Source organism: Castanea sativa, chromosome 11 (genome assembly GCF_040712315.1).
Source record: "Castanea sativa cultivar Marrone di Chiusa Pesio chromosome 11, ASM4071231v1".
Taxonomy (NCBI): Eukaryota; Viridiplantae; Streptophyta; class Magnoliopsida; order Fagales; family Fagaceae; genus Castanea; species Castanea sativa.
In genome coordinates this window covers 53,477,556-53,490,906 of record NC_134023.1, presented here as the reverse complement: position 1 = coordinate 53,490,906, position 13,351 = coordinate 53,477,556, and the positions used below count along the sequence as shown (strand labels likewise).

The 13,351-nt window shown below is 36.7% G+C and overlaps 1 protein-coding gene across 1 annotated transcript; it reads right to left on the bottom strand.

The window, feature by feature from the left end:
* Window positions 1-357: 357 nt before the first annotated feature.
* LOC142615411 (uncharacterized) lies at window positions 358-6,904 on the bottom strand. The gene is made up of 5 exons (XM_075788159.1): window positions 6,315-6,904; window positions 3,888-4,061; window positions 1,407-1,540; window positions 767-877; window positions 358-630 (listed from the first exon to the last, which is right to left on the bottom strand). Exons 1-5 carry the CDS (start codon window positions 6,606-6,608, stop codon window positions 594-596), a joined length of 750 nt encoding a protein of 249 aa, XP_075644274.1. The 5' UTR covers window positions 6,609-6,904; the 3' UTR covers window positions 358-593.
* Between the last annotated feature and the right edge of the window lie 6,447 nt (window positions 6,905-13,351).

Below are 13,351 nucleotides of genomic sequence, written 5' to 3'. Positions count from 1 at the left end.
TTGTATGACTTCTTCTATGACTTTTTAAGAGTCAATTTCGGCCAAAGAATAGTATTACTTTCTTTTTCTTTTTTTGGTTTAATAAAAAAGCACTTAAAAGTACTTGTATGACTTTTTAAGTGTAAATTTTGGCCAAAGAGAAGGATGCAGGTTAGTCACATCTGCTTCATGAGACTTTTTCCAGGTGAGTGTACTATCCTTCAAGTTCATAAACTTTTTTTTTTTTTTCCTTAATGTTTTGGGAAAGAAAAAAAGGGACGCTGCATATATTTTTTGTAATTACCCAATTTCAGTACCTCGCTTTTCATGAAAATCCCTTTTGCATATTGATGGTGTGGCAATAATATTGATGATAATCCTTTCTAGTTTTTATTACAAAATTTTATGTGCTGGAATTTCAACAGGGAAACTACAAGATGCATATGCCCCTTTTCTTAATTCTCTGGAGCCAACTTATGGAATATCATATTACCGAAGCACAAAACTTTTACTGTTTTACAACAATTATATGGGCATAAAATATTTAAAGAAAAAACCTTTACCTATTTATATAAGTATTTACATATCCATCAAAAAGATGAAATTTCTGGATTTCAGGCGGAAGCCTCGGCAATGCCCTCACAAACATCTCTGCAAATTGGGCATACACCACAGCACCAGCAAAGGAACAGAAGGGGCAACGTTACATTAGAAAATAATTGAACTTAATTCATAAAGTAGACCCCAGTAAAATGATAAAATAAAAGCATGAAAGAATTAAAGATACCCGTGTATTTCCTTGAGCCATTTATCAATGCATGACATATGATATTCATGACAACAAGGGAGAACTCTAATTCTTTCCCCTTCCTCGTACTCAGCCAGGCAAATGTAACACCTGTTATTGATGGCAACATATACAAGGACCTTGAATAAGTTCTGAAGATGAACAAAGATTATGCAATTTTCACTGTAAACTGTTGAAGAAATAGTGGGAATCATTCAACTGTATACTTAAAAGAATAACCACAAGAAGAGGAACAGCAACAACATCTTCCAAACTTCCAAAGAAAAATTGTACACGTAGTCAATCTATAACTATTAGATCACTCAACTTTGGAAAATGCATAGAAATCCGTTAACAATGCAAATAATAAATTATCTATTTGAAGCAAATTTCAGTTAAATATATTCTAAAATTCATGTACAATTAGGCTCTTTAAGATCTAAGCTTGTTTGGTTTCAGAGAAGAAACAAGAAAAACGAAACTACTAAATTTCCCTCATATACCCTCATGTAAGCAACACTTCCATATAAACAAACCAAACCTATATGATGCATACTTCCTTTTTTCTTTTCTTTTTTTCTTTTTCTTTTTCCACATGGTTTTGTTTTTCGCCAAATTGACATATACCAAATAAACTTACTGGGCTCCATTTACAGTTGCCTCGGCCTTCTTGTCATTCTTGAGAGGAAATGAGTCTACAACATCCACTGGAGCTGGCAGTGAAAGCACAGACGGCGAATCAGACACTGGGTGGTGATGGATTTCATCCAAGACCTGCATTTTGAAATTTATGATAATACTAAATTGTTTAATTAAAAGTGTGAACTAAAAAAGATAGGGAGAAAGAGAGAGAGAGAGCCTGCCAGCCATCCTCTTATAATTCAGTTTTTTGCAAATTGCATGTGACAGTTCTACAATTCTATATAAGCAAAGTATGACAGCGCACTAAATAGTAATCATTAAATTAGACTAATGTTCACCTCCCTCCTCCTCTTGCCAGTCATTTAAACTAAGAATTATAGGCATTAAATAGTCTAACCCCCTTCACATTATTACCAAATGCCCATGCTCTCTTAGATTTTGTTTTACACACGGTTAAGTCAAGATCATGGAAGGAGGATGGGGGGAGAGAAAATGACTTAAAAAACTATTATTCAGTGATATTGAAATTTTAAGGTCTACTTCATGGCTTAGTTAACATGCTTTCCTTAGTCTTCAGGGGAACTCATGTACATTGCTATTCTCACACTTGATTCTGTTAAGTTTTCTTTTTTCTTTTTAAAGCTAAAATATACTATTCATCCCAACTTGGTCCAGGTTCAAAATCCATCCATCATTTTTTTTTTTTAAAGCATATATCAACCCTTTTTTTTTTGTTATTATTTTTTAGGGGCAGACTATTCCACTCTTCAACAACTTCCTGGGAAAATACAATATACAAGTCCCCAATTACGCATGTTTATGGCCGTATATGAAAGGAGACAGCCCAATCAGTGATCTTAAGGATGGAGCCTGCTAACAGTTTGGGCATAAGGTCTAGGATTTATTGAATTTTTTATGTAATCAGTTAAACTTTCTTTTCTTTTCTTTTCCTACTTGCTTTAGGAATTTAATTACTTTTCTACGAGGTGGTAGAATTAATTTTATTGCTTAGAATTGTTTCTTTTTCTTAATAGGGTAACAAGTTTGGTGTGTGTGTATATATATATATATATATATATATGTTATCGGTAAGTTTGGAAAATATATATAAAGAACCTAGAGTTTGGAATTGTTTCAAAGTATACTTGAATAATAAAATTTATTGCTGGAGTATTTATTTTCCTACAAAAGTTTGGTGTTGATTCCGTACAACCCTATGGATTGATTCCTAGGTGTCAAATTTGTGCTGTATCACTATCACCTCCATTGCATCATCCTCATCCTTTTATTCAACAACCTACAAATCCTAAAAGAAACCAAGATTCCAAAATATCCAAAAATTCCTAATCCCTAAATACCATAAAATTATTTTTCAAGCTTTATTCCAACTAAATCTAAGGGTCCACTTCACTTACCCTATCAAACTTTATCCCAGCTGTTGTATATTTAAAAGGGACGAAAGATTGCACCACTGCCTCTCTAAATTGAGGGTTTTGTCACAATGGCTTACCTTTATAAATTTAAAATGATGTTTGGACAATGTGCCAAAAAAAAAAGAAGGTCAAATGACAGTAACATGTTCAATTTCTGTTTATTTCAGTTGATGGAACATAATGGTTCAGTCAGATTAAAAAACTAATGAAACTACAGGGTTCACATTGTTCCTATGGAACTCAGGACAAAATCATTTGGCTGTTTGATTGAGGTTTTAGTTCACCAGTTACCATTATTCTTTGGACAAGCAAATTACATTGTCCATCCTCTTTGATCAAATTACCCTTAAGCAGATCAATTATTTAATCCCCAAAAAGCTATTATTTCCTACTACAACTCATCAAAATTCATCTAAAAACTAAATGTACAATTTGATATATAAATATATATTAGCAGGAAAATAATTTAAGCATAACAATATCTGGAACTAACAATGAAATCCAATTACTATGTGCAACCAAACTTTATACTGTAAGAACAGCAAATGCACCAAGCATCAAGGAGCAGTTCAGAACAACAGCCAATGCTGCCAATCAATTTGTAAACAGAAATTTAATCACTAATAAGCAGAATTACATTCAGATAACTTCTATAAATCTCAACTTATTAACCTGAGAAAGAAAAACTATCTGTTTTATTTGTAACTTTTACACGGACCCAGTAGATTTTGAACCCATGACCTTACCCTTCACCCTTTCTTATGAGGAAGGCTAGAGCTCACTGGCAGCAACAAATAATTTATTTGATTGAGTACACCCAAAAAACTCAGTGCTTAAACAACCAACAGAAAATTCAACAAAAAGCTGATATTTTATAATACGTAAAAGCTAAAAGTAAGAAAGTTAACTTATAATTCAATGCCAAACGGACGCTAAATGTAGCATTCCATTAACTTTTGAAGCTAAAAGTTTCCCATAAAAGAATGTAATAAAACTTTATATATAAGCCAGATAAAATAAAACAATATCTGACTTGGGAAATCTACCTCAAATAGTGCATCAGCAAGCATGAGTATTTGAAAGATACTCGCATGAATACTAGGCTCTTCAGCTAAAAAGAACGTCCCACAAGTGCATCTACTATTAGGGTGGAGTCCTGATGCACAGAAAGACATATGTCTATCTTCATCATCCAGGTCACTATGGACTCTTTCTGAACTCTGCAAGAATAGAAAATGCACATGAATGAAGGACAAAAATATAGCAGCTGCAGGTGAAAGCAGAAAAAATCCATACACCGAACTGAACGAAAGCGAACAACAGGGGATATAAAAGAGGGGGAAAAGGCAAATATTTACACAAAAACAAAGACATCATGCACTCATTGCATCACTCTTCCAAAAGAACTGGAAAACAACTTCATATAAAATAGTTCTTTGTTCCAATTTGTTACAATTGACACAGTACAAAGGGACAAAACAGAAACGAAGCAACGCAAAAATTAAAGAACAGAAAAATAAAGGATAGGAAACCTAAAAGTCAACACCCATTATTGCTTGGAGTCAGAACCAAGCAAGAGAGAAAACCTCTAGATTTCAACATCTAGGGTTGGTTGGAGTCAGCACCAAAAGGAGTCAACATTTTGTGGGAAATTTTATTAATCAATCAAACTGTGATATGTGATCAGTCTCCATAGGAGTACAGTACAATACTAGGATTAAACCTAATTCTAATTGACAGAGGAAACCCTAATTCTAATTGATTTGGGAGATCCCAAACATTGAATTACAAAACATAAATTTGACTCTAAATACGACTGAATTAGTTTTTTTTTTTTTTTAGAGACTAAATTAAAATAAATATTTAGCTTAGCTTACCAAAACGATGCAATCATGCAACTCAAAAATTAAAGTCTAGAAAATAAAGGATAGGATACCTAGGAGTTACCACCTAGGCTTGGTTCAAGTCAACACCAAGCAAGACAGAAAACTCTAGGAGTAAGGACCTAGGGTTGGTTGGAGTCAGCATCAAACCATTGGAAATCCAAGAGAAATTTTATTAACCAATCAACTTGTAATTTGTTTCCATAGGAGTACACTACTGTGGTTATATAGACTACTAAGACAAATCCTAATTCTAATTGACATAGGAAACACAAATTCTCATTGATAATTTAGGAGATCCTATTATTGAATTACAAAAATAGCATTGACTCTGATAAATTAAATGTTTAAAATAAAATGCAAATTACTCCAATTAAATAAGACTAAATCAAAATATATATTTCTTTGCGCTTCCCTGTAACGCTTACTACAAACCATTTGCTTACAAGCAAACCTTAGGAAGAAAGTAACATAAGAGCATGGGAAATGCACTTTTGCAAAGGAACCAAAAGAAGATCACCATCAATTTAACACCATGCAGTATTATAGAGACTAGACCTACTAGGCTACTAATCCTTTAAATAATATAAAGCACTAGACAAATTCCTCACATTTACATAAGACGACATATTGAATAATGTAATAATTCCAGAACAGCAGCTTTAAAGCCAGCCCTGAATTAAATAATAAACGAAAAAAGGTTGGACCAGATTGACATCTAGTTTGAAACTTCGTGTTACTACCTATTATAGTTCTCACCCTCCCCCGAATAAGCAGTAATGCGTGGTGAGAACTTCACTACATAAATGAGTCATCCACAATGCTAAAATAATATATTACAAGTTTTAATGTTCTTGCATGGACTACAAGAGGAACAAATTAGGGTTGGAGCTCGCCCATGAACCCCATAAAGTGGCAAGATTTAGTTGGCAAACTCAAGGGGAATTTCTTTACTCTAATTCTAATACGTCACTTGAATTTTTTGAAAAAGATATCCCGCTGCTGTCCAGTCCATTCCTACCACATCGTGGGGTTGGACAGGCTCCAACCAACCTTGTCCTTTTAGGTGGAAGTGTGGAAGATATTCCCAAAAAAAAATTCAACAAAAAATTCTGCAAGTTGCCATTATAATTTTCATCATGGACATGTATTCAGAAGTTAATACTTATCAAAAAATGTATTCAGAAGTTAATAAAAAAATCATATCTTAACCCCCCCCCCCCCCAAAAAAAAATTACACTTCCATCAACTTCTATCAAGCAAACTTCAATCAAATTGCCCCGCCTAGAGGAATTGGTTTTCTAAAAAACTAAAAATAGAATCACACTAGAAAACTTTTTATTAGTTCAAAAGTTTGTGTTTGTGATGCCTAATCATTTAAGCCCATTCACCCTTATCCAAAAATTAAATAAATGTCTGATCCAATGGGTCATACTTTGCAACAAAAATGGAACTTTTCAGAAGGTATTAATACTTTAAGTGCAAATACAAATAAGAGGGTTTTATTTTATTGAGATCCTTTTGACATAACTTTTTGAAAATTCCCAAAATAATGCATCACATGATAAGAAAAAGGGCATAAAGTTTTACCTCATATCTTGACCACCGTCGTCTTTCACGTCTATGATGACCACCATAGTGAGGGTGTCTAGAGTCATGACCAAACCCATCATAATGGAGATCACTGAAATCAAGGAGCCATCTGTCATGAGATCTAAGACCATCAGCATGACTGGTTGCGAAAACAATCGTTGGGGAATCACTATGCTGTCTAAAACTGCGTCTTGAAAAAGTATCCCAAAACATTCCTCTACTACTTCTTGCCTCACGGTTACTTACATCTGAAATGCCTCTAAACAAAGTGTCAGAGGAGATACTCACCATATCAACATGAAGCCGACTTCTATTTCTCGAATCTTGTTCTGTAGCAGAAACAATGGATCCTAGACCTGAGGATGTGACCCTTTCAGCAGAATCATCTTGAAGCAATTGACTATTTTCTGGAGAATCAGGAACAACAGAAGCAGATCCAGAATCAGAATCAGAAGAATGGAAGCCCTTAGCTGCATCCGGAACAGATTCCTCAACTAAACATAAATTTGCAGGCCCCTGAGCCACACTGCTTGAAGGTCTATCCTCTGACTCTAGAGATGATTGTTCTTTAAAGGTAAAACCAGATGTTTACTGCTCTCCCAATAAAATTCCACAGGAGTACTATGAGCACTTGCCTGATGAGGCAGTAATCCGTCATTCTCAGAAAGGCATTTCCCACTGCTAAATGTTTCAAGATTTATCAGACCAAATTCAGCAGAACTTTTAACAACAATACCATGGACGCCTTCAGATGAGGCTCCACTATCAGGGCTGGAGCTACTGAACCCAGTTTCTGAAGTACAATTTGAGGATAGCTGCTCCATGGGCTTTAGGGATACTTTATTAAGGGGAGCCTTCTTTTCTAGAGGTCTTGCTGTTGATTTAATGAGATGATTTTCCACCTACAGTTAAAGAATTTACGAATTTAACATCACTGTTAAAACTGACATTGTGATGGTTCAATTTAACTTATAAAATGACAAAGTTCTGTGATAACAAAAATGACATGAACAAAACCACCAGCTACTAAGATAGATCTTCCCAACTCATCATGCAACAAACAGTATTACTTACAATTTTTTATTGGTAAGTTACGCAGACATACCTAGTGAGTTTTGAACCCAAAACCTTACCTCCACCTTTCTCTTACAAGAGGAGGAGGCACAATTTGAGCTGGAGTATTCATACCTCCACCTTCAAACAGTATTACTTACAATTTTTTATTGGTAAGTTACGCAGACAAACCTAGTAAGTTTTGAACCCAAAACCTTACCTCCACCTTTCTCTTACAAGAGGAGGAGGCACAATTTGAGCTGGAGTATTCTTATACTTCAATTATAAATAAGTCAGATTATTTACCACAAAGCAGCCACTCAGAAGAGGGAATAGCCAACCTACAATGCTAACTACACAACATTAACCTTTTTTTCCCATCATCTACAATTATTCTAGCCCAGTAGTGTGAATGCAAAAAAGAGTAGCACATCTTCCCATTGATCTATACATTTCAAGAGATGTATATCAAAGAGGCAAATTTGTTTGAAGAACTTACCATACTTCCCAATGATACCGGCCTTCTTGGTTCTCTTAGTTGCATACCATCAGAATGATCAAGACAGAAGGTAAGGCACAAACCATGAAAAAAAAAATCAAAAGGCAACCCAGAAATGGTCATTTTCATATCTATGATTAATATCAACCAACAATAAACACATCCATTACTGGTAAACAGGAACAAAGAAACAACACTAGAATCAAAAGCTCAAGGGAAAAAAAAAAGTATCACACTGCTATTACTCATATAATAAAAGAAAGACTTCCAAAAAATTATGAAATAAGTCATCTCATTACATACAAAATCAGTAAGAAATCACATAGATCAGATTACAACACATGCTTTCACAAAAATAGGACAATAAAACAGCAGCCTAGGATATCAAACCATAAAGCAGTGCACAAGTACTACCACTCTTAAGTTGCATGGACATTTTCAGAAGCAAAATGTACACATCCCAAAAAATCGGTTAAACCTATTCATATCAACCCAATTGGAATCACAACTTTAGTTACCACCCAACATAGCATGTCCAAAATTATAGGATCTCCATACCATTACAAACAGAACCACCCTAACTCCAATACACTCTATCACAGCACATCGAAACATATAAACCTTAAAACCATTGTCTTCTGGGTAAAAAAAAAGACAATCATCTATGAAGCTTAGCAGCAGGCTGAGCCACCACCGCAGCCAGCTTCAACTGGCCCAGTGCCGGCTTCTTCACGGCTTAGGCTGGTGAGCTGTGATGTAAACACGTCAAAACCCAGAAATATCAATAACCATTCCACGGCAAATTCACATTTCTCATTATTAAAAACCATTTCAAATTTCAAAAATTGCAAATTAATAAAAAAAAAAACAAAAAAAAGTCACATATCGAGAGGACAAACCAGCTACAGCAAGTGGTGGAGGCCGGGAAGGAAGCTTAGCAGCAAGCTGAGCCACCACCGCAGCCGGCTTCGACTGACCCAGTGCCGGCTTCTTCACCTGAGACCCAGCGGCGGCGGAGGCGGCTGGCTTAGGCTGGTGAGCTGTGATCAGCTGCAACGGGTCCTCGCTGTCATCGCCACCTATTAACACCTCCTGCCTCATCACCACCCTGCCACCTCACCCCACTGCCACATCACCATCACCCCACCCACGGACCCCAAACCACCCCCACCCCCTGACCGATCATCACCACCACCACCACCCCCGGACCCATCATCACCACCACCCCACCCCCGGACCCATCGGCATCACCACCCCACCCCCGGACCCATCGTCATCACCCCCTGCCCACCTCCGCTACACTACACAAGTGTACGATCCCAAAATGAAAACACTCTATCACAATCCACGACTGTTTCCACATTCCGAAAGTCATCTTTCATAGTGGAAACAGTCGTGGATTGTGATAGAGTGTTTTCATTCCGATGGGTCCGGGAGTGGGGTGGTGGTTTGTACTATGTTGTTGTTGAGTCCGGAGAGCAAAACCCTTTTAAAAGCTTTAGAACCGCACGTGTGGGCTCGATGTTCACGTGTTTGTTTAGTTGAACCCTTAACTATCTATAACAATACCTAGGCATTCTGGAGACAGGAGAGTTCGTGAGTGCACCATGTTCTCCTCTTACTTTTATTTTGAAAATATATTATTTTGTAAGGAAAAAGAAAAGATTGATATTATTTTATTTGGGAGTGTTATAGTAACTTGTTACTTGTAAGATTGAATATATTTTGTTTGCTTAACTAAACAAAATTGTCCAATCAAGATCTTTGTAACTTGACCCGTTGGCAACTTTTAGTTGTTTTAAATAAGATATCTATAGTTCAAATATTTTCCTCCTCGTTGTAACTATTAAATTATTAAAAACAAAAACACAAAATTATTTTGTAAAAAATATAAATTTTGGTCTTTCTTACATGTTTTTTCAATCAAATTAGTAATTGATTAAATCTTTTATTATCAAGTAAGTGGCATGAATTCGAATCCTAAGATTCTTAACTATACCAAAAAATAACTAATGTCTCGAATTAATAAAAAAAAAACTATCTATCATAGAGTAGACACAATAGATTTAAATCTTATTATAAAAAATAAATCACATGAGGAATTACAAAAATAACATTGCTACACAATAAATAACTCTTAATTTTTTTTTCATTGTTATTAAAGTTGTCCTATATATAGATATAAGTGATTTTAAAAACTGATTTTACTTTGATAAATAAAATAACAAAAAGGAAATTAAATTAAACATTAGAGTTTAGTAGCTTGACCGATTGAGCTTAATCTCGTTAGAGCAAAGTCACAATGACAATCAAGGAACAAAATTCAAAAATTGCAAACATGCTTAAAATCACATTTCAAGTAAGCCCACTCTAGCAAGTACATCCTATCTTTCAACCTTGGTTTAAAAATGGATTTATTGGTTAGCTAAATACAACTTAATAAAATTTTGATGATTCAAATTCTTATTAAGATAAGCTATATATTTTGTCCCTATCTTTTATCCCATATATTTCAATTTGGTCCATAACCTTTCAATTGTATCAATTTGATTTATAATTTTTTAGTGCTGTGTCAATTAAATCACTGTCGTTATATCTTGGATGAAAATTAGTGACATGGCAAATGGTGAAATTAAATTTTAGTTTATTCTCACATCAATGGAAGCTAATTTTTTATTTTGGCCATTAGACACGTCATTAATTTTCATCCAAAAGATAACGGTAGTGACTAAATTGACATTGTACTGAAATATTAAGGACCAAATTAACACAATTAAAAAGTTAGGAATCAAATTGAAATATAATGTATAGAATAGGAACAAAAAACGTAGTTTACTCTTTTTATTAATTACAATTTGTTTACATCATCCTTACCACAAAAGGCAATCTTCTAATTACAATTGCTTTTTTTTTTTTTTTTGAGGAAAAAATTACAATTGCTAATTAACAAAGCATTCTATATTTAATTTTATTTTTTACTGAAAAATGTTGGTGTATTTGGATTGGTTTAATTTTTTATTATATATTTGAGCTTTTAAAAACAATATTTTTGCTTATTAATGTGCCCAATTATTTTTTATAGAAATAATGTGCACATTTAGTATAACTAATTTTTCAACTTTGAAATTCTGGTTGTTTGAAAAAAAAAATGTACTTAAATTTTTTTTTTTAAAGTAGTATTTTTTAAAAAGTATGATATAGCTTATCTTTTTTTCTTTTTTTTTGTACAATTATACTTTTTGTAGGGGTATTGGGCCCAGTAATTTATAATGGACGGCCCAACAAGGTCTTTTGGGCTAGAAACCCAAATCCGAAAACATCAAAATGATCGTGGAGTATTTAAGTGTCCCATACCGTCCGAGGAGTAGATTTGTCCTCGGAATGTTAAGCGAGGATACACGGTATACGTGGAGGACGGTAGAAAGAGCGGTGGAATGTCTAAGTAAGTCGCTGCCACATATATTAAAGACCGCGTAATTGATACGGCGACGGTATAGATGGAAGGATGGGACACGAGCATAGAGCTTGGAACTTGGTCCCCAAATCCCGGCGGAGCTTTAGGGAAGAATGGATGGGACAAGTATCCAAAAATCAGGGTCGCAGCCATAAAGTGGAAGATGATGAAGAGAAGAGGAGGAGTATAAATAGGAGGGAAGGCATACGAAGAAAGGGGGAGGCTTTTTGAGAAAGAAAAAGTATATGATAATCAATATTTGTATCCAAACTTGAGAAATACTATTAGAAACTATCCTCGGAAACAGTCCAAGGAGGAATTCTCAATCTTACTTTTTGCAAACAATTCTTTGTTTTGTTCCATTGGGCCAAAGCTTCGTTCTTTTTGTGATTGTCTAAGCGTGTGAAATCTAAATTACAAACCCATCCTCTACAAATTCATTGTGAAGAAAGGCTTTTCAAGCCCATTTTTCTCCCAGTCGTGGTTTGGGAATTTGAATTGTGTCCTTACAATTGGCGCCGTCTGTGGGAATTTAGTCTTTAAGGAAGTTTAGGACATCATGGTAGGATCAGGACCACAACGCGAGTGCGGAGTCCGTGGGCTCTCGGCGTGAGGATCACTCCTTGCATCTGATCGAGAGCAAGAGGGAAGTGTACATACTACACATACCATCGGAAGTGCAAGTCATTCGCAAGGAGGAAGCAAAGCTCCTTATGAAAGAAATGCCGAGCCATGCGAGAAGGAGATTGACGGCCTAAAGAGGAGATTGCGCCACGAAAGGCGAAGGAGAACTCCTCCGGTCTCGACCCCTGCGGAAGGATCGAGGATGACAATTACGGGCGGAGATCCGAGAACTCCCCCAGGTGAATATGTCTCTTCCGAGGAAGACAATGCATGGGAGGCGTGGCGAGGAGACTACCCCCTAGGGGCTTAGGAAATGACGCAATGGGAAGAGCGTTACACCAAATCTCCGAGTCACCCCGCGCGCGATTGGAAGAAGGGAGGTTACCTCGGCGCTTCACACAACCGGCCTTCACTATTTACAATGGTCGGACGGATCTGTGGAGCACGTAAGCCATTTCGATCGAGAGAATGGCGGTGCATTCCAGGGAATGAAACTTTGTTATGCAAGATTTTTCCTTCTAGCCTAGGGCCGTAGCCATGAGATGGTTTGACGGCTTAAGGGCGAGGCTCCGTTGATTCTTTCAAAGAGCTTACTAGGGCATTTGGTTCTCGCTTCATCACGTGCGGTAGAGTTCCTCGTCCATTGGATTCTTTATTATCCATGGCCATGAGGGAAGGGGAAACACGAAAACATATTCGGACCGGTATTGGGAAATGTTCAACGAAATTGACGGAGACATAGACGATGTATCAATAAGGACCTTCAAGGTCGTCCTACCAACGGAGCATGACTTGAGCAAATCCTTAACGAAGAAACTGTCGAAGCGTACGTCGATGATGGATCGCATCGACGAGTACAAAAGGGTTGAGGAAGATCGGCACGGGGAAAAGGCAAGGCGAAGGTTATCCCACAAGAAAGGAGGGATTTCGGGTCGGACGGGATACAACAACAATAGGCCTACGCGGGATTTTCCGGGCGGTGGTCACATGCCCCCACAAGTGGTCAACACCGTCTTCGGGGAGCCGGTGCGGCAGCATTGGAGAAAATAAGGCATGAGCCTTTTTCAAATGGCCGAATAAAATGGCGGGGGACCCTTTGAGACACAACCAAAATCTCCACTGCCATTATCACCGGAGAGAGGTCATACCACCGAGGGCTTGTCGCACTTTGTGGAATCATACTGGAATAATTGGTTAAAGAGGAAAGCTTGAAGCCGGTTTTACCAACCCAACGGGCGAGGAAACCAATCGGGAGTGGCAAACCACGACGGTCCTTCATCCGGACCTCCTCAGGTACTATCGATGTCATTTTGCGGCACCTGGTAGGGCCAGCTCGGCTCCTTCGGGGTAATGTCGAGTTGCTCGAACATTGGCCGAGGAGTCACGGGATCAGCCAAGAGGATT